The 20,090-nt window shown below is 39.6% G+C and overlaps 1 protein-coding gene across 50 annotated transcripts in view; it reads right to left on the reverse strand.

Annotated features, from left to right (window-relative positions):
* The window catches only part of TCF4 (transcription factor 4), a 365,126-nt gene that overhangs the window by 27,696 nt on the left and 317,340 nt on the right, over positions 1-20,090 (reverse strand). For 31 of the 50 annotated variants that reach the window (XM_084966820.1, XM_084966808.1, XM_084966752.1 and 28 more), the window contains 4 exons: positions 13,589-13,656; positions 11,822-11,900; positions 8,728-8,804; positions 5,601-5,804 (listed from right to left, as the gene is read on the reverse strand). In XM_084966820.1, the coding sequence (XP_084822946.1) occupies positions 5,601-5,804; positions 8,728-8,804; positions 11,822-11,900; positions 13,589-13,656 (428 nt within the window). The remainder of the gene's footprint in view (positions 1-5,600; positions 5,805-8,727; positions 8,805-11,821; positions 11,901-13,588; positions 13,657-20,090) is intronic. The other 19 variants (XM_084966830.1, XM_021093587.2, XM_084966755.1 and 16 more) reach the window with 1 other exon arrangement.

The raw sequence follows: 20,090 nt of genomic DNA on the forward strand, positions 1-20,090 counted from the left end.
ATAGAACCTGGCATTTGGTGATGACTTGGTAAATGTTTTTGAAATGAATAAATGAGCTTCAAAGCAAAAAGGATCTGGGAACCACACTCATATAGTAATAGTACAGGAGCTTTCAGCTAAATGATTCTGCCATTGCTGACTCCACTGACAGGTAATCAGGCATAAGCACAGAATCACATGAGGACATTTTTGATGTGGGTTTTGTTCTTGTTCTGTTGAAAGAAGAGATGAGGTCATCTGAAAGGCTTTCTTCCAGGGCTCATCTGTCCATCTGAATACCGAACGAATAATAGACATATTTGGAAAATTGCCCTTTCAATAATTTACCAAAAATCGAATGATTTAATATCAGAATTGATATCTGAGGCACAAAAGGGAATTAAATCTGGGTAAGAGTTTCTAACCAGGTTAGTGATAATCCAGCTGTTTCTTTATTCTCCCACATTCTGAAATTTCTGCTTTGATTCTGTTAGAAGACGAGGAGGTGAAGGTAAGAAAAATAATGTAATAATTTAAAATTTACTACTCCAAAAACCTAGTGAGAAGAGCTCACACCTCTTGCCACTGAGCACTGACATGTTGATTTAAGAAGAGATGTTCAGACAATGTGGGATTTAGCCTAGCAAGCTACCATACTGGAGGGAAAGTTCTTTTCCCTTATACTTGAGTAGAAAGCTGCTTTGGGAACTTGGCTGCAAGATACTTAGAAACTTCTTTCATCAACCAACATTTGTCAAGTTTTGAAAATCCCCAGTTTTAACCACCTAAAAGTTGTTCTTAAAAGGTGTAACGAGAGATCATCTCTGAGGATTGTTCATGGTTGTGAAATAGAGCATGGAATTTAGAGTCAATGCCTCCTGAATTGAAATCTAGCTTTATGACTTGAGACTAACTACTTACTCAAACCTTCTAAGGCTCATCTCACCAACACCTAAATGGAAACCATTATCATCCTTGTTGGGCTCTTGTGAAGACTGCAGGAGATAAGGTACATGGAGCTCCCAACCAAGGAGCTGGCAACTTGGAGGCACTCCAGACAGTATGTTTCCTTGCTTCCCTTTTGACTAATAATTTCTCTACTGGGAGGGAAACAAAATATACATGGTACTCAAGGAATTTACAACACAGCGGGTAAGGCAAAAGTCAGACCTACAAAAGATAGATGGTTATACCTGAGTGGGTAAAAGAAATATTTAGGCATTCCCGTCATGGCTCAGTGGCTAACAAACCTGACTAGTAACCATTAGGATGTGGGATGGATCCCTGGCCTTGCTCAGTGGTTTAAGGATTGGCATTGCCATGAGCTGTGGTGTAGGTTGCAGATGTGGCTTGGATCTGGCGATGCTGTGGCTGTGGTGTAGGCTGGCAGCTACAGCTCTGACTCAACCCTTAGCCTGGGAACCTCGTATGCCATGGGTGCAGCCCTAAAAAGACAAAAGACAAAAAAAAAATTTAGCCGATGGTCTCCTTCATAGTGCTATGAGAATAGAAAAGAAAAGGACTCTCACAGGTGGGGGTGGTGAGGGAAGATTTCTTATAAGAGGCAGCCATTGAGTGAGAGCTTGGAGAATGGGTGGGAATGAGATGGACAGTGGGTAAAGCAGGCCAAGCCAGACGGATGCAAAAGGAGTAGCTCGTGAGAAGTACAGGGCATATTCTGGTAATATGCAGAGGCTGGTCTTGCTGGAAAAATTTTTGCATTGGAATAGCGAAGCATAAGGCTTTTGGTAAACGTAATGGGCTTATTAATAAGGTAGGCTAAGAAATATGTCTTTATCGTGTAGATAATGGAAAGCCAGTAAAGGTTTCAGAGCAGGAAAGAGCATGGCCAAATAATATCATCTAGAAAGCCCGCAAGAATCAACATTCGCTCTGGCGTTATGAGCCATGCTGCTGTGAAAAAAAATCCCTTTCATTATACTAATACTCAGTAATTCACTGAAGACCTACTTCAGAACTCCAAGGAAAACATTTTATGAATCAAAAGCTAAGTACAATATGTTAGCAATTAAATGAGATAACATAAGAGCTGAGGCAGAACCACGGTTCTCCCCACCACGGTTTCAAGCTGCTGCAAAAAGAAATGCTTCCATCGTCTTCCAAGTTATCAAGCCATTTTGTTTTGATTGTCGGAAGGCAGGGGGAGAGGAAACGAGGAGGGGACTGAGGTCAGGAGGATTCAAAGCTATCTGTTCTTTAATCAGAAGGAATTATTAAGGAGAGGTAGAAAGGAGATTTGCTCACAAGAAAACCAGCCCAGGAAGGGTGTTGGGTTACTGTGACTCGTGTCCATTCCAGAACAATTGAAGGTGTATAGTTGGGAATGAAACGCCCACCAGCACTGGCCGATGTTTCCGGTGTGTATCTCCCACTGCTTTATTTACTGCAGCTGGTCAAAGTTTTACAGCCTGTTTCATGTATTAAAATTCAAATGTGGAAGGCATTACCAATATCCTCCTTGAATTTTTTTTTGTTGTTGTTGTTGTTCAGGGGAATGGGGTGGGGAGGGGGGTGGGGGGGGTAGTAGGTGTTGTTTTTTTCCCCCCCTTCCCCTTCAACTTCCTTTTTCTTGTGGAATGTATCAAATGGTCAAAGGCTAACTTCAGACTGACTAAATTCAAAAACTATTTCCTTTGTTCTTCTGTTTGTTATTGAAAATTCATACCAGTTTGCACAAGGCAAGAAATGAGGATCTGACCTTGTGCACACACATCAGGGTTTCATGTTGAGGAGCTCAGCCTCGGTGGGCCCCCTGAATATCTTCGAGAAAAAAGGAGAAAGACTGCAGGACCTCCCTTGGCCTAAAGGGCGGTAGGTGTTCCTGCCATGTCTTTGGAGTGACTCTCCGATCTGGTTGGCCTGTGGTCACCCTCAACTGAATTATAAATATCTTCAGAAGAGTGAGTGGGAACTTTTTCAGCAAAACTAGCAGCTTTTTTGCTTCTTCATCATTTTTTTTCTCTTCCAAAATCAAACCAAAGACTTATCTGTGTAATATTACCCTATTATTCCCCATTTTCAATTGCTCTGTTTCATTTTCCCCTCTTCCCCTCCACCTGGGTCCGTCCAACTTCCCATCTCTGAAGGTAACTCTGGCCTCTTCCTCCAATCCCACCTCTGAATCAAAGAGGGAGCAATTCAAAGGTCAGACAGTTCCCCCAAAGCATCTATGTATAGTTTATTACTTTAAAGAACTACTTAACCTCCATCTGGTATTTAAGAGCAAACTTTACATATTTATGGAAAAAAAAAAAAAAAAAGCTCTCTGAAGCAATGCCCTGGGTGCATGTTGCATCCGTTTAACACATGCAAAACGAACTCAGCTACAGAAATTAAACTATTTTTCTCTTGATCGAGAGCAGATATACAGAAATGGTTATAAGTCACAGATCTGGCTTTTAATAAAGCCAGATTTCTTAATTAAAAGCAGTATTGTTTAAACACTGGAGTTTAAAAAAAGAGCTATACAAACGAAAATCTCATATTATATGCATCCCAAGTGTATTTAGCACATTACCTGAGGCCAAGCTAAATTAAAATCTAGATTTTCCTTTTGTAAACTCTTAGCAACTGCCATGAATAGACAAACAATTTTTACTCAATGAGGAATTTGGGGGGCAGAGTCTAGGAAAAGCAAAAAATGAAAAAAAAAAAAAAGGTTTAGCTTTGGCATTCAAAAATATCTTTCCACTTTTCAGAAGTGAGTTCATTGCTTCTATTTATAATCCAGTATTTTTGGTTGCAAATTGGTTGCAGGTTTCCATAATATACCACTCAGGATGATACTCAATTTTAATCTTTTATTAAGAGAAATGAAAGGAAGGCAGAAGAACACTACTGAGCAAGAAAAGAGCTTAAAAATCTTCAAAATAACCTGTCCTTGTTTTGCAGTCTCCTTTCAGAACCACCTTTAAACACGAGATACTCTAGTGAGAATGGAAAATAGACATTTGCCCATGCAACTCTGAGAGCCTATAAGATACAATACAGGATATTAAGGTGTTTGCCAATAAGACGGGAATTTTGCAAAGAGCAGAATTATATAGAATCACCAATGATATTAAATTCTCCACCCATTTGGTCACCTCATTAATTTTCATCACTTAACATTTTGTTAGGGAGATTTGCTGAATCTTTGTAATCATCCAAAAAAAGAGGCACTACTGATTCCTTTTCAAAAATACTGGGCATACATCTAAGGATGACCTGACCCCCTTGCTGTACAGTGGGAAAATAATTAAAAAAAAATAAATAAAAATAAAAAAAATAAAAAACTGAAAAAAAAAAAAACAAAAAAAAAAACAAAAATACTGGGCAAAAACCTCTGAAATTTCAACTGTAATATGGGCAAATCTGCTTAAATATTATTCAAATAAATACTTATTCATAAACAGGCAGCAGCACAACTATGATATACTGAAATTACACTGTCCCACATCATTTATTTAGAGAGACACATCATATATTTCTACCTCCCGTATTCAGAATCAGATTTGGCTTCTTTAAAAATAGTAATAATAAAAAAAATCCAACCTATGCACATGTAAAATGCTAGCAATAAAACACGAACATAAGTTGGGTCCTTTAGCTCAAGTCACCAAGATGAAGAATTTAACACACCAACAATCTCTTAGGTTTATACGTAAGTGAAATAAAAACATGTGTCCAGGAGTTCCCGTTGTGGCGCAGTGGTTAACGAATCCGACTAGGAACCATGAGGTTGCAGGTTCGATCCCTGCCCTTGCTCAGTGGGTTAACGATCCGGCGTTGCTGTGAGCTGTGGCGTAGGTTGCAGACGCGGCTCGGATCCCGCGTTGCCGTGGCTCTGACATGAGCTGTGGTGTAGGCTGCAGACGCAGCTTGGATCCCGTGTTGCTGTGGCTCTGGCATAGGCCGGTGGCTACAGCTCCCATTCGACCCCTAGCCTGGGAACCTCCATATGCCACGGGAGTGGCCCAAGAAATAGCAAAAAGACAAAAAAAAAGACACACACACAAAAAAAAATGTGTCCACACAAAAACTAGCATATGCATGTTCACAGTACCATTATTTATAAAAGCCAAAGCCTGGAAATAACCCACACATCCATCACCTGTTGAAGGGATACAATCAATATATATCTGTACAATGAAATCTTTTTTGGCTGTAAGAATGAATGATGCTCTGATACATGAGAAAACATAAACCTTGCAAACATTATGCTAAGTGAAAGAAGCCAGTCAGAAAAGACAGTCATACCGCCATAATAGTATGATTCCATTTGTAGGAAATACCTAGAATAGGCAAATCTATAGGGACAGAAAGGAGATCGGTAGCTGCCTGGGAGGGGAGGGTGGAGAGGGACTGCTAAGGACTGTGGGGATTTCTTTTCTTTTTGTGGGGGGCAAAAATGCTCTAAACATTGACTGTGGTGATGATGGCATATAACTCGGTGGATGCACAAGGAACAGTAAATTGTAAAAGTGAAATGGGTGAATTGTAGGTTAAAACATTGTATCTCAATAGAGTTGTTTCAATGAGAAAAAACTGCGGCAGGAGTAGTTGCACTTCAAATTCAAATTCTATAATAATAACTAGCACGCCCAAACTTCATCGCTTACCATGAGTGAATGTCTGTTGGCGGAAAGAAGACCGGTTCCATACCCTGAGGCCAGACCACCCATTGCTCCATTATGAGAAGGTCCAATGATCCCGTGCATGTCCCCGTGACCACCAGGCATGGCGGTAGATGGGCCCACTGCATGATTTCGGAGAACGTGAATAGCATCGTCCAGTCTTTCTAAACGATCTTCGATTCGGCTTTGCTGTTGGTTAGGAAACAATGCGAAAATCTGATTTAGTTTGAAATATGTGCATGGGTTACATCAGTAAAACCTGAGTTGATACAAACCATGCTTTGGGTTTCTGAATGTATGTTTCTGATAGTTTATTTTCTTAAAAATGATAATAAAAATAAATTGTGACCTTCCTTAAAAATTGGAGAAAACTGCTAATTATAGTGTGATTTTTGGTGAACAAGTACATAGAGTAATTCTTCCAGGACAATTTTAAGTACATTTGCTATACATGTACTTACATAAGACTATATTGCATTAGCTTGAAAGAGAATTTAGATATACTTCAGAAAAGATAAACTTTATTAGAGTTTAAGGAACATTCTAGCAGGCCTTGGTTAAAGATATCAAAAAATTAACAATGGAAAGATGCCCTATGTATAGGTGCCCAATTAAATTATCTTCTTGAAGGTGTTATTCCCTTGCTTTCCTTTGTGCCATAGGATACAGTTCTAAGCATGAAGTCTAGGACAGATGTAAAGGCATACAGATTATAATTTTTTACTGAGTACTAACAATTTTTACTTGTGTTTCTTGCTTTCTGTTACCACCAGCTTGTGAGTGTGTGTGTGTAGAGGGGAGTAGGACCTCAAAACGGTTATAGAAAAAAAATGCAAAAATTCTGTCCACCAGAGAGGTATGAGATCACAAGACAGAAGAATCATAAAGACTGTTCACTGGTGGCTTTGAACTGACATCAAAGCCCTTACTATAGTATAGAATTCAGTCTTTTATACAATGAAAAACCAACTGATCTTTTTTTTTTTTTTGTCCTAGCCATGAGGACCCTAGTTTTCCAAAGCCAGATAAAACCTCCATGATGGTTTTTGGTAAAGGAAATGGACATGAAGACATGAATTCATTTTTTTCAGTGTAATCAATAATGGCATCAAATAAATATTTCCAGTGTGCACTTTAAAATATAGCATCTCACCGGATCCTCATTCTACATATGTAAGCAAGTAAGGAGGACATATTATCCCTTCCATAGAGATAGGCAAATGCAGCTCAAAGAAATTAAGTGCATCAATTACTCAGTGTCACACTACCAGGAAGTGGTAAAGGCAGGGCTACAATCTAAGTCTTCGAACTTCAAATCTAGGGCCTCTTTGTACTAGATATGCTACAGTCCACTCTGACTTCCAATGGGCTGTGCAAACAGATGTACCAGCTCTCTTGCATGAGAAAAACAATTTCTAATTATTCTCTACTGACAGAAAGAATGTGTGTCTAATACAGTTAGTCTATGGTTCAGAGCATTCTGCTTCGGTGGGCTTTGAGGTTAAGGGGCTTCTCTTCAAATTCCAGCTCTGTTGCTTCCATGACCTTGGAAAAGTTACTCAACTTCTTTGAGTCTATGCATCTTCATTTATAAAAATGGGAATGATAATATATACTTCCAAGTGTGTGAGTAAGCATGAAAAGAAATAATACATGTGCCTCTCCTCCTTTCTGGCTCTCAGCTTCCTGGTGGAGAGCAGTTTCTGCTTGGGAATCCCCTCTGGAGTGTTGAGAATTCAAAGAGAATTGAAGCTGGAGTTCCCATCGTGGCTCAGTGGTTAACGAATCCGACTAAGAACGATGAGGTTGCAGGTTCCATCCCTGGCCTTGCTCAGTGGGTTAAGGATCCAGTGTTGCCGTGAGTTGTGGTGTCGGTTGCAGATGTAGCTCAGATCTCACGTTGCTGTGGCTCTGGCATAGGCCAGTGGCTATAGCTCCGATTCGACCCCAGCCTGGGAACCTCCATATGCTGAGGGAGTGGCCCTAGAAATGGCAAAAAGCCAGAAAAAAAAAAAAAGAGAGAGAGAGAGAGAATTGAAGCTGGAGCTGACATCTATGAACCTAGTCTTTACAGTTCCATAGCTGGAAAAACCCCAATTTGGAATGATGGGTCCCAAAGAATCAGTGATAAAGAGAAACACAGAAAAGAACAATGACTTATTTGGATGTGGGCTGTCGATTCATGGAGCCAGGTAGATACTGCTCACACTGTCTCACTCTTTGGTCACCTTACTGGCTGAAATGTGGAGGTGGATAGTTCATCCACTACAGCAAGCAAGAGCACAACGCAGGGGGAACCCACCTTTGAAGATTTTCCCTTATTTAAATCATAAGCCAAAAGGGAAAAAGGATACCCTGAAGGGCCAACAGGACAACATGAACTTAGACAGATAGATAGATCTCTGCCTTCTTCCACGTTCCATCTCAAAATACGGGGAACACAAGGAAAACTCACCCCTGAAAGACAGCTCCTTGCTTCCAACCCTCCCCATGTGGTCCACATTCAGACCAGACAGTGCACAGAACAGTGCTGTTTCCTACAGGTTTCCAGCCCCTTCTACCTTGAGTTGCATGTGAGATACTGAATCATCATGTGAGTATTTATGATATTAACTATAGCCAGGGAAATTTTCAGCTATTCCTACTAGAGAGACTTAATGAAATTACTAGATTTCTTGAGTATCAAAGTGAAACAGGAAAACAGGCAGTAGGCATCAGATTCAGAGGTCAAGAAGAAAACTCCTATAACCCGTTATTTTGGAAAGCAGAGAGAGAGACTTTCAGCATGTTCCAGCTCCACAGCATAGGAACTCCAGTGCTGTCATTAATGAGTTGTCTAATCACTGATGCCACCTTTTTCCAACTATGGGGGGAGGGCCTGATCCTTCCAAGATTTTTAATCTCTGATCTGGTTTTATACATTTGAGATAATTGTAGCACTATCTGGTTTACAATCCAGGAATAAACATAGTCTAATAACTCTGGCACTAACCAAACCCCTGGGTTTGCATCAACTCAAAGTTCCTACCAGTGAAACTAAGAATCTTGACAAGTAAGCTCGAGAAACATGGACTGAGAATGGCCAGCCTGAAAATGAGCAGGTGAGACTTACCAAAGAGTGTAAGGGTCCTTCATAATTAGGAGATGATGAGGCCTGTCCTCCATTTCTAGACCAAACGGCTGTGCCTGCTGGGGTGAAAATGGGAATGACAGTGAGGTTGTATCACCTTAAAAAATAATCTTAGTGACATTTTCATGTCATTATTTTAGAAACCAGCAATGCTGATTTTCATTTGAACAATAAGGTAAATGCACGTAAACGCCCCATGCAGGAATTAGGGGGGTGAGGCGAGGAATACATTACTTATTTATTCATTTTATACAGTTTTATTGAAGTATAATTGATTTACAATGTTGAGATAATTTCTGCTGTATAAGAAAGTGACCCAGTTATACACAGACACTCATCTATTCTTTTTTAGATTGCTTCCCCATATAGATTATAGAATATTGGCTAGAGTTCCCTGTGTATCCAGCAAGAAAAACATTTTAAATGTAAAATATGTAGACGTTATACAGACTCAGAATTCTTTCAAGGCTTCCTCTTAAAAGGGAACATTTTATTGATTCTGGATTTTACCTAGAGAATGTCCCTTTGACAGAAAACTATCACTACACGGTCTAGGTACTTTAAGAGTGCAAAGCGGGGCTTTTATGACACCTTCGGGCAAAGCTGGTTTATCAAACCAAAATTCTCTCACCAATGCAAAACAGCTTTGTTACTTTTTTTAAAAAATGATCTGTAAGAAAGGATAAGTCTTCAGAAACTTTTCAAGGAAGTAAGATTAACTGGCAGTGATCCACTAAGCCAGAAATTTCAACATTCAAAATAACACTAAGTAGGGCCTTCCAAAGAAAAAATATTTTTATTGATTCACTAAACATCAAGGTAAAGATTCCTGCTATAATAACATGTCTTACCTACCACTTTTAAAATAATAATCACTTTTAAATTGAAAAGAATACACACTCAAGTAGAAAACTTGGAAAATAAGTAATTCAAGAAAAATCTCACTGAAGTCTCATGCCCCAACCCTGTTAGCACTTTAAAAATCCATCCTTCTTGTCATTCCTGGGTGTGCACTCGTGTGTATTTTTATGCTAAACAAAAATAGAATACTTTGTTCAATGACTTCTAGTGACAGAATCTGGACAGAGCCACGGGTGTGAAAGCATCGATCTTCTTCATGAAGTTCTTTCTTGCTAAACTGTGGCCTTCCAAGATGGATTAACAGGACCCCTAAAGTGGCCGTGTTTTGTATTCTACCTTCAGGCTGGGGTACCTGTGGCATTTCCTGGGATGTTCTGTACATAGTAACTTTCCCCTCCCCTCCCTCAGCCAGAAGTGGAGAGGCAGAGTGGTGAGACTCGGCTTCTCACCTGAGCTCTGACCTGAAAATGATCATAGGTGCGCTACTGATGGAACCACACAAAGTCCCACACCCTTTCTGGGCCTTCATATGTTCAGCTGTACATCAGAGCACTAGACTCCAATAGCTCTTCTCAAACTAGACTCCAGAATACAGAGGAAGCGAGAGCTGCTTTGTTTGAAATGGGGACTTGGGAGGTCTCCCTGCTCAGATGCCCTCACCTCTGGCCTCACTGGGGTACATCCCCTCCTTCCTGGCTCTGCACATGGACACCTGAGATCATTTCCCAGGGCCTAACAATACAGACTGTGCACAGCACAGTGCACAGCAATTCTGAACTTTCCTTTTCTGTTGTGGGGCATGTTTCGTTGCCGTTCCTGTCTCCTCTTAATAGCATCTCTGGCTCTTCTCAGTTTCAACTTGGTCTCTCTGGATACAGGGACTGAAAGGAAAGTTCCAGCTCGTTCCTTCCCTATTCTGTGAAACTCCCCCTCATGTCAATAGAGGCTTGGAAATGGCAGACATGAAATCTCACCTAAGCCATGGCCATCACCTCTGAAAGCTTTGTGGCCGTCCGAAACTTTCCATTCTTTACCAGGGAACCCACTTTATAATGGAGCTGTGAGAGTACCCCATGCAGGGAATAACAGAGACATCAAGGAGACAACGTTTAGGCAAGTGACTCCAGTATAAATTACAGTAAGGTCAGGTTTCAATCAGGTACAGATGTGACTTAGGCTTTTTCTAAGAAGCCACCTGTCCTTTTCCCGAAGAACATCTACCAGACAGGACTTTCTGGAAGCATTTATGACTGGAAGGGTTAAATAGAGCTCTGAAAAGTACAATGCTTTACTCATTGTAAGAGAACAACTTATAATTTTATTATTTGAAGCCATGGGTCATGTTAATTTGTTCTGTTTCAAAGGCAAACATCCTTTTTCACTCCACACAGTTATGTCACAATTTATATACACAATTATGGTTTTCTTCAAACACTCCATGGACTTTAAAGAGGGAATTTGAAAGGTCTAAAATTTCTGTAGGAATTGATCCTTTTGAACAGTTTATATTTGATGACTACCTAATCTATATTCCTATTCATGATCATATAACTGGCTTTTCTCCTAGAGATGGTTTATTGGAGTATTTTATTGAGTATTTTCTTTCTTTTATTTATTTATTTTTTTTGCTTTTTAGGGCTGCACCGACTGCATATGGAAGTTCCCAGGCAAGGGGTCGAATCGGAGCTACAGCTGCCAGCCTACACCATGGCCACAGCAACTAGGGATCCAAGCCGCGTCTGTGACCTACACCACAGGTCGTGGCAATGCTGGATCCTTAACTCACTGAGCAAGGCCAGGGATGGAACCCTCGACCTCATGGATACTAGCTAAGTTTGTTAACTGCTGAGCCACAATGGGAGTTTTCTACAGAGCTAAGAAAAGTTTTAGAAGTAAGTTTCCCACATGCCTATGTATTCTCAAAACACCTTTTTTGTGTTGTTGTTTAAATGGTTTTATTTTCAGATGGCATTTTAAAATTCATTTTTAAATTTCAGATGGCATTTTTAAATTCTAAAAACACCTAATTTTTTGGTTTAAATGGTTTTACTTTGAGATGGTGGCCTGTCTCTCCCACCCTTTCTTATTTGTCTTTTCAGATATGTTATGTTTTGAGCCTTTGGAGGGAGTGAGTTTCCATTTGGTAGAGCAGGAAGTATATGGGGAAAATCTTTCTGTAAACTGACAGTGATGCAGTGGATTTGTGGTACAGTACCTGAGAGAGAAGGAGGGGAGCCAACAGGAGTTGAAGGGTTTGATGAAAAGCTGTTGTTAGTGTGATCTGGAGAATAGATCTTAAAACAGTGGGGAGAGAAAAAAAAAAACAAACAAGCCTTCATTCATTGGAAAGAAATATTCAATAAGTTTAAATGACATAGTGTCAATGCAATTCATTTACAAATTCCAAGTCACAAAACACATTCAACAATCAACTACAGTACTGATATTCTAAAATGAAAACCTGAATTGATTTTTCAGAAGAGAGCTACTGAGGTTGTATAGTGGGAAAAGGACTGGATTGGGGTCAGTAGACTTTAGTTGGGTTTTTTTTGGCCACACCCACGGCATGCCCAGGCTAGTGATGGAGCCCAAGCCACAGCAGTGACAATGCTGGATCCTAAACTGCTAGGCCAGCAGGGAACTCCAGGAGACTTTAGTTCTAATCCTTTTCCTCTTGTTCCCCCCCATGGCTGTGTGGCCATTAAACCACACAGATACTCCAAACCTCCCATTCTTCCTTTACAAAACAAGAGGTCAGACAACATGATCTGTGAGAATTCTGTCCAACTCCTTCTTCACTATGATTAAGGCATTTGATTCCAAGGCATATGAGTGCCCAGATTAGAGAAAAAACTTTTCCTTAGGCCACAATGCTGATATAAATCAAACTCATCTTCAGCCCCCAATGGTAAGGAAAAGCCAACTGAAGAGACAAAATGCTACAGCAACAAATCTTTACATTTGAAAAGGATCATGTTTAGCTTTGAAGACAATACCTGAAAGGGTGGCATTTGTCACTAGTGAACATGCAAGGAATGCTAGATTCTAGCCTACAGGTAGTGGGCAGGCAAAGCAGAAAAGCTTAATGGCAATTATGTGACAGTTTCTCATGGACTTCAGTTATGGTCATTTATTTTTATTTTTATTCATTTATTTATTTTGTCTTTTTATGGCCACAACCACAGCATATGGATGTTCCCAGGCTATGGGTCGAATCGGAGCTGTAGCTGCTGGCCTACACCACAGACACAGCAACTCCAGATCTGAGCCGCATCTGCGACCTATACCACAGCTCACAGCAACGTGGGACCCTTAACCCACTGAGCAAGGCCAGGGATCAAACCCTCATCATCATGGATACTAGTTGGGTTTGTCAGCTGCTGAGCCACAAGGGGAACTCCTTGTTTCTTTTTAAAATGCCTTTTTCAAAGTGTTTTAGAACTGCCCCTTGCAAAGTCAGTCTTAGCTGGTCAGTCAATGAGCACACAAATGACTTTAGAGGAAAATAAGACATCAAGATAGAAAATCTAAACTCTTTTGTTTGTTTTTCTTTTTAGGGTCGCATTTGCAGCATATGGATGTTCCTGGGCTAGGGGTCGAATTGGAGCTGCAGCTGCAGGCCTATGCCACACAACCAAAGCAAGGCCAGGGATCAACCCTCATATTCATGGATACTAGTTGAGTCCTTAACCTGCTGAACTACAATGGGAATTCCCCAGAAAAGTTTTACTCTTGAAGGCTTGAAGAATATCCACCAATCCATGACTGACTGCCGTTTAGCAGAGGAGGCAAGGTGGAGGGGACCAGCAATCTTTAGAACACTCTCTTTGCATGTTCCAACGACCATTATGCATGGAAGCTAGCCTTTCCAAAAATCAAAGCTATCTGCCATTCATTTTCTAAAATTCTAAATGTCTACTTCGGATTAAAGTTCACCCTTCTGCAATGGTGCATGTGAAGTCCAAAGTCAATATTTCCTCACCGAAGCAAGTGCTTTCCCCAGAGCGTCTCCAGTCTGGGAGCTGCCTGCTGCCCCGCTTCCTCTATTTGCTGCAAAAACAAAAGGCAGAATATGAAAAACCAGGCAGTGAGACATGGAACAATTTTCTATTCCTGGTCCATTTACTCACAATTTAATTGCATTTTTAATGCTAATTACAACACATTAATCTTTAATTAGCATTAATTTGTTTGCTGAGGTAGATGTCAAATATATTCATGTTACATTTTTTACAGATAAAATATAAACCTGACACCTTGGTTTAAAGAGAAAGTGTCGCAGTTGCTACTACTTTTGTCCTTGTTGTTTATGAGTGGTTAGTGGCCAATGGTCACAGGTGAGCATGGGATGTTCACTACTGAAGAGTATGCAGTACTTTCAGGTCTCTGAAGTCCCCAAAGTTTGCCTTTTCTTTATATTCTATATAGGAAATTGAATTATCTTCAAGAATGATTTACATCTGCTTTCAAAAAAAAAATTTTTTTTTTTTTGCTATATAGCAAAAAGAGATATTCCTCTCAGAGTTTCACACTAAACAAAACAAAGCAAAAAAAAAAAAAAATCTGTAACAGGCCTGGCTTTCTGGGAGGGAAAATATTTTTAAGAAACATATACTCTCCACATATTTTAAGTGTGTGTCCACACTGAAAGAAACTGAAGAACTGTTATGCTACTAAAAGTCAATACTGCCTCAAATTCTGGAGATAAAACAAGTCTCTATAATGATGAAGCAATCTCTATTATCTTAAGTACTTGTGTTTTTACCTACAAAAGAGATGAACAAAGAGTACAGTTGGCCCTCTGCATCCATAGGTTCTGCATCCAAGCATTCAATCAATATCAGATCAATCGTCTTTGGGAAAAAAATTTCATAAAATTCCAAAAAGTAAAACTTGAATTTGCCATACGCAGTGGCTATGCACATAGCATTTGCACTGTATTAGGTATTATAAATAATCTAAAGATGATTCAAGGTTTATTAGAGGATGTGAGAGGGTTATATGCAAATACTGCACCATTTTCTGTAAGGCATTTGAGCATCCTTGGATTTTGGTATCTGGGGGTGGGGTGAGGGCTGGAACAAATCCCCTGGAAGGATAGAGAGCCATGACTGTTCTGTTAATAAAAGGATGTAGATTCTGGTACATAATTCAAAGCCAGCTCCAGTTAACAAGTAACTTTGGAAGGTAATGTGCCTTTATAAAACGGTACAGTCAGTGGAGCTCTTTTATGACATATATGAAGGCCTCAACATAAGCAAATAGACATAATATTTAAACAAAACCTATTAAATTCCAGGGGAAGATGTTTCTCACTATTTTAGAGTGAAATAAGAAAAGGAAATCTTAAATCAACTAATCAATCCAAGCAAAACTTCATCACACATCTAAAATGTTTTCAAAATTCCCATCCCTATCCTTAACTCAAGCAAGCAAACTTTCTGGCAAATGTGTCATCTTGGGTTTCCACATCTGTAGAATAGACTTGTGGGATCAGATCTCAAGTGGTCAAATTATCTTTGTCTCCAGGTTATGATTTCATTCTCCTGGCCTCTGCTCAGCACAGTTAAATTATGCTTATTATTTTTATATATTTACATGTTGGGTGTGAGAGTTTGATAATCTTTCAATGTGTGCTTTATTTGGCTAACAAAACTCACACCCATATTCATTTGCTAATTACTAAAACTGAAAGAAAACTGGTATGTGATAAAAAGAACACAATCGCCTTCTGAAAAAACAAGCCTATTCTTTTTCATATCGCAAATTCACAATATTAAAAATATATCAGTTCTTAGTACTAAGGATTTCATGTGTAAGAAAGTTCTTTGAAATGAAAGTTTGACATCAGATAACTGAGCTACTGGAAGGTACTCACAGATACTGAGAGTATTAAAAATACTTAATATATGAGATAACCGAAATTATATCTGGTGTGAAAATAAAAGCTTCTGTATTAAGGAATTCTTTAAAAACTAAAGACAATTCTAAAAAGAATATAATAAAGATTTTGAAAACACATAGAGCATTAATATTTTTAATATACTATCATGGTCTTTAGAAGCAATTACATACATGTATATTTTTCACCCACAAGCAATATCATCGTATATACTTTATAATTAAAATTATAGTTTCCAGTCAAAATAATTTGTGATTCTGCTTGACTATAAAAGAGATCTTCATGAAATGAAAGTTCGGAGCCACACTGGAAAAAAATTACATTATCTAACAAAGAAACTAAACCCAAATAGGATAAGATATTGCTATAATTATAGATAAAATTTGCTGCTGTAGTAGTTCTCAAAGGATTTATTCTTTGAACAGTTTTAAAATGAGAATAATAAGTGTGTTAAAAAGTATTTACATGAAACCAGAGAGAACTGAAAACCAATACAAATATCTTAAGGACGTTTAAAAAATAAATTACACGTGGCCCAAAAATCATACCTTATAAGAGATAAGATACAAGCCTTATCATCCTTTCTAACTACATCTAACTAAACTTTCTATTAGTGCCTGTTTTATAGATGGAGAGATCAGAACTCAGGAACTATAATAAAAGACAGAATTTAACTCCTTTCCTCCCGTTGTCCTGAAATTATCTCCGAAAACTCCAAAGGTTACTTACGGAAGCCACTGATAAGAAGAAACTATTTTTTAACATGAAGCCCTCTACCTTCCAACAGCTGGAGAACCAACCCACGGGCTTAAATTTCAAAGCAGTTTACTGGGACCAGTTTGCCCTTTCACTTGGAATTCCTTTGTTCTGTTCCAGGAAACGGTGGGGAAGACACATTTTCAAGAGTCCCTTATTAAGGTACATGGGTTATTCTCCCAAAGATTTCATTTTTTCAATTGTGCTCCTCAGAGGTTAACGGGCATGAATAATCAGAAAGTGAATATATTTTTAATTCTTAACTAGCAAAATTTCTTCTAGATTAAGTAATGGGTTGTATTTAGCCAACCCTACTTCTCATTAAACATGTGCTCATCAAATTCACTTTTCCACCTTGAATATAACAGGACATGATGACTCTTCCAGGCCTGAGATTTTGTCAACCGATATTATTAGAAATTACCAAAATGCCCACGTCACAGAAATAAAGAGAAAAACTGTTGCCCCTACTTGGTGACAACTGGACTGAGTTCTTACATTTACTGTGGCTCTTATCAATTTCTCTTGCTCAAGAGAGAAAAATAATCATGTCTCTGGGAGAGAGAGTGGTAACATAAATATGAATGGGAGATGAGTGGTTATTAAGAGGAACTGTAATTTTGTGGGAGGATTCGACACTGCCAGCTACCCAAGCATTGTTCAGATGGCTTCAACACAGGTGCTACTGCTGGTGAGAAGATGGAGCAGAAAGAAGGGCTGAGTACTTTCAGCTACATGTGGGACCACCCTCGGTCTCAATCTCAGCTGTAGGGAAATGGCAGTTCCCGCTAGAACACACCTGAGTTCAAGGAGGATGAGTGGTGCCTGATTTTCTGACAACCGAAAATCAGAATTTGGAAAATGTGTTATCCCATTATTGCACACTCATAACCCCAGCCTGGGCATGTCACCAAGACAAAAGGAGGAAGAAGTGCCACTCATAGTGTCTTTGTCTGAAAGAAGATGACTGCTTTCAACTTTAGGTTTTCCTGAACTGTGTCCCAAGTGACCTTCCTGTTGTGAAACTAGTAGAAGCAGCATAAGTGTCATGAGCGTCTCTACAAAGATAACAAAAGAAGGAGCATTTCTGGCACTCCCACTACCTACAAATTTAGAATAAAAACTCAAATATAGGCTACAACACACTCATTTGTAGCAGGAGGGATTCCTAGGAATTCAAGGGGGAAGTTGGGCCCTCCCAACCCTGTGCAGGGAATGGATGAGAAGACTTCAATCAAACCAGTTTATTGTTCTCCGTGGGTGGTCTTTGTAATTAAGATGCCCTGACACTGCTGGATAAAATTCCTATTACTCTTAGGCTCTGAGCCTGCGCATCACCCAACTGGGGTACGTGAAGCCTCAAGATTCTTGCAAAAGACAAAGCAAATCTTAATGTGACTTCTCTAATAATAAAATTACTGTGAAACCCAAGTCCTCAAGGGGAAATGGACATAATGTTTCTACTAGAGAAGCCACACACTAAAACGCATCATGTCATACAAACATGTCATGAGAAGTGAAAGTTGTAAACCAGATTAATTCATAAACCAGATAGATATTCCAGGGTAATCTTTAGCATATGTTGTATTAAATCAATCTTGGTAGTCTGTTCACACTGTTTGGTTTGAGGTTTAAAAACATGGCAAACACCATGCGTTTGCAAGCAGGCTGGTTAAAGACTAATAAAACAATAACAGTTATTATAACCACTATGCTAGCTGCACGCCCAATTCGCTCCCAGGAGAAGGGAGGGTGTGTAGCCTCAGACCACAAGCGGGTCACACCCTGGGAATGTATACAAATGGAGTCTCCCAGGGGGGTAGTGGCCTCTCTAGTCCTTGAGGAGCCTCAGGGGCTGTGTTATGGTAGGTGGGCCTCTCCATCCTCCTTTTGATCAGGAAGGGCTACTGGATATGGCAGGTGGGAAGAAAAAAGTAGACTACGTTATCTCCATGGACTATGTATTCGGCTATGGACCTCTAGACAATTCTACTCTCTAGAGCTAGTATCTAATAATTTATTACACTTCCAACTCTACATGCATTTCCTACTCTCACACACAGAGGCACTGGACCGCAGTGCTTCTAAAATACGCTCAGCAGCATTACACAGAAAAAGTCTAAGGAATCAAGTTGAAAGCTCTGTTGGCGGTAACTTTTAAAGCATCCCCTGACTGAGCTTCTATCCTTAACTGCCTGCCACATCCTTTGAACTACTAAGAATTCATGGTGTCCCGTGCATTATATTCATATAATTTCAGGGCGCTTAAGAGACCCTTTCAAGTCAGACATGTCAGAAATAATCTCCAGAGTTGGCTGGCAAGGCTTCAAAGAAAAGTAGTGGACTCGATGCCACCAGTGAAATATTTTACTGTAACACTCTTGCAAAAATCCATGGATGAATGTGTCATTAAAAAAAAAAAAAAATCCTGGGAGTTCCCTTCACGGCTCAGTGGTTAACGAATGCAACCAGTATCCAGGAGGATGCAGATTTGATCCCCAGCCTTGCTCAGTGGGTTAAGGATCTGGCATTGCCGTGAGCTGTGGTGTAGGCCTCAGACGCAGCCCAGATGCTGAGTTGCTGTGGCTGTGGTGTAGGCCAGGAGCTGTAGCTCCAGCTCCAATTTGACTCCTAGCCTGGGAACCTCCATATGCTGTGGGTGCGGCCCTAAAAAAGACAAAAGACAAAAATATAAAAATGCCATCATTAATATTATCTGAGTCAGTTTTGTCCATCCTAAGTGTTTCTAAAAAAAATGATACTGGGTATTGAAAGGGCAAATGAAAGAAAACAAGAAACAACGGCCAACCCTTTAAGTTAAACACAAGCCATCCCAAGGCTCACTGGACATCTTCTGTCTTTAAGATGCAGAGGGCAGAACCAGAGGTGAGGGAGCATATTTCCAGAGAGGTTACTGTCTGATGGTTCTTGACTGCTGATGTCATTCCACATGAGTTCTGTTGTTCTATGACTGGTTCAGGACAATCACTGACTGTCAAGATTACATAACAATATAACATGAAAACTGAGAGAAGGGGCAGTGATCTTCCTTGGAACTGAAAAAACATCTTCCTGAGACATCAATGCCATTTATGAAAAGATAGCACTGCCTTGCAACTTTTCACCAAGAGAACTTGAAAAAATGTGATGTCCATGTGTTAGTGCTTGAACCCCATTCTTATGGCATTAGTATTGCTTACAGTCATTTTCTACAGAATCATGTGTGTAATCTCAAACATGTGTCAGGCTATGTGTTCCCTATTTACCAATTATTTAATTAGCTCTGTTTATTCTTTGAGATACAGGCAATGTAATATTTCTTTATTTCCTGCATTTCAGAATGAGTGAGTATATGCCAAATATTTTCAAAAGTCTACAGATGTATCCTATTAATCCACACTGTTTGTAAGGGAAGTATCACTAACAAGAAAAGAAATCTTCTCTTCTTGCTATACAGACATACTGCCATCCATGGCTTGTACCACACTCTGAAACTCAAACCAAAGCCTAAGAGAATTAAAGGGCAAAGAAACAGGAGCCACTTGGACCCCATGTGATACTAAGGCTTATTATCATAGCTAAATTTTCCTCTGGATTTTAACTGAAGGATTTAGAGGGCCTATTATTTTAAAGATGAGCATGGTAGAATGTTCTCCCCTCAAGTAATCCTAAAGTAATAACTGTATGTATGCAAATTAATAAAGATCTGTCTCCTGCCCAAAGCTGAATTACCATGTCTACTTATTTCCCCAAAAGAGATTATAAAGCTTCCTCATATGCTGCTCGTAGATTCTGACAGGTACACCCATGATTATGGAATGATTTA

Source organism: Sus scrofa, chromosome 1 (assembly GCF_054392235.1).
Source record: "Sus scrofa isolate SSC_HxYL_T2T_F1_AM1 chromosome 1, Sscrofa_HxYL_maternal_Yorkshire_Landrace_v2.0, whole genome shotgun sequence".
NCBI classification, from domain to species: domain Eukaryota; kingdom Metazoa; phylum Chordata; class Mammalia; order Artiodactyla; family Suidae; genus Sus; species Sus scrofa.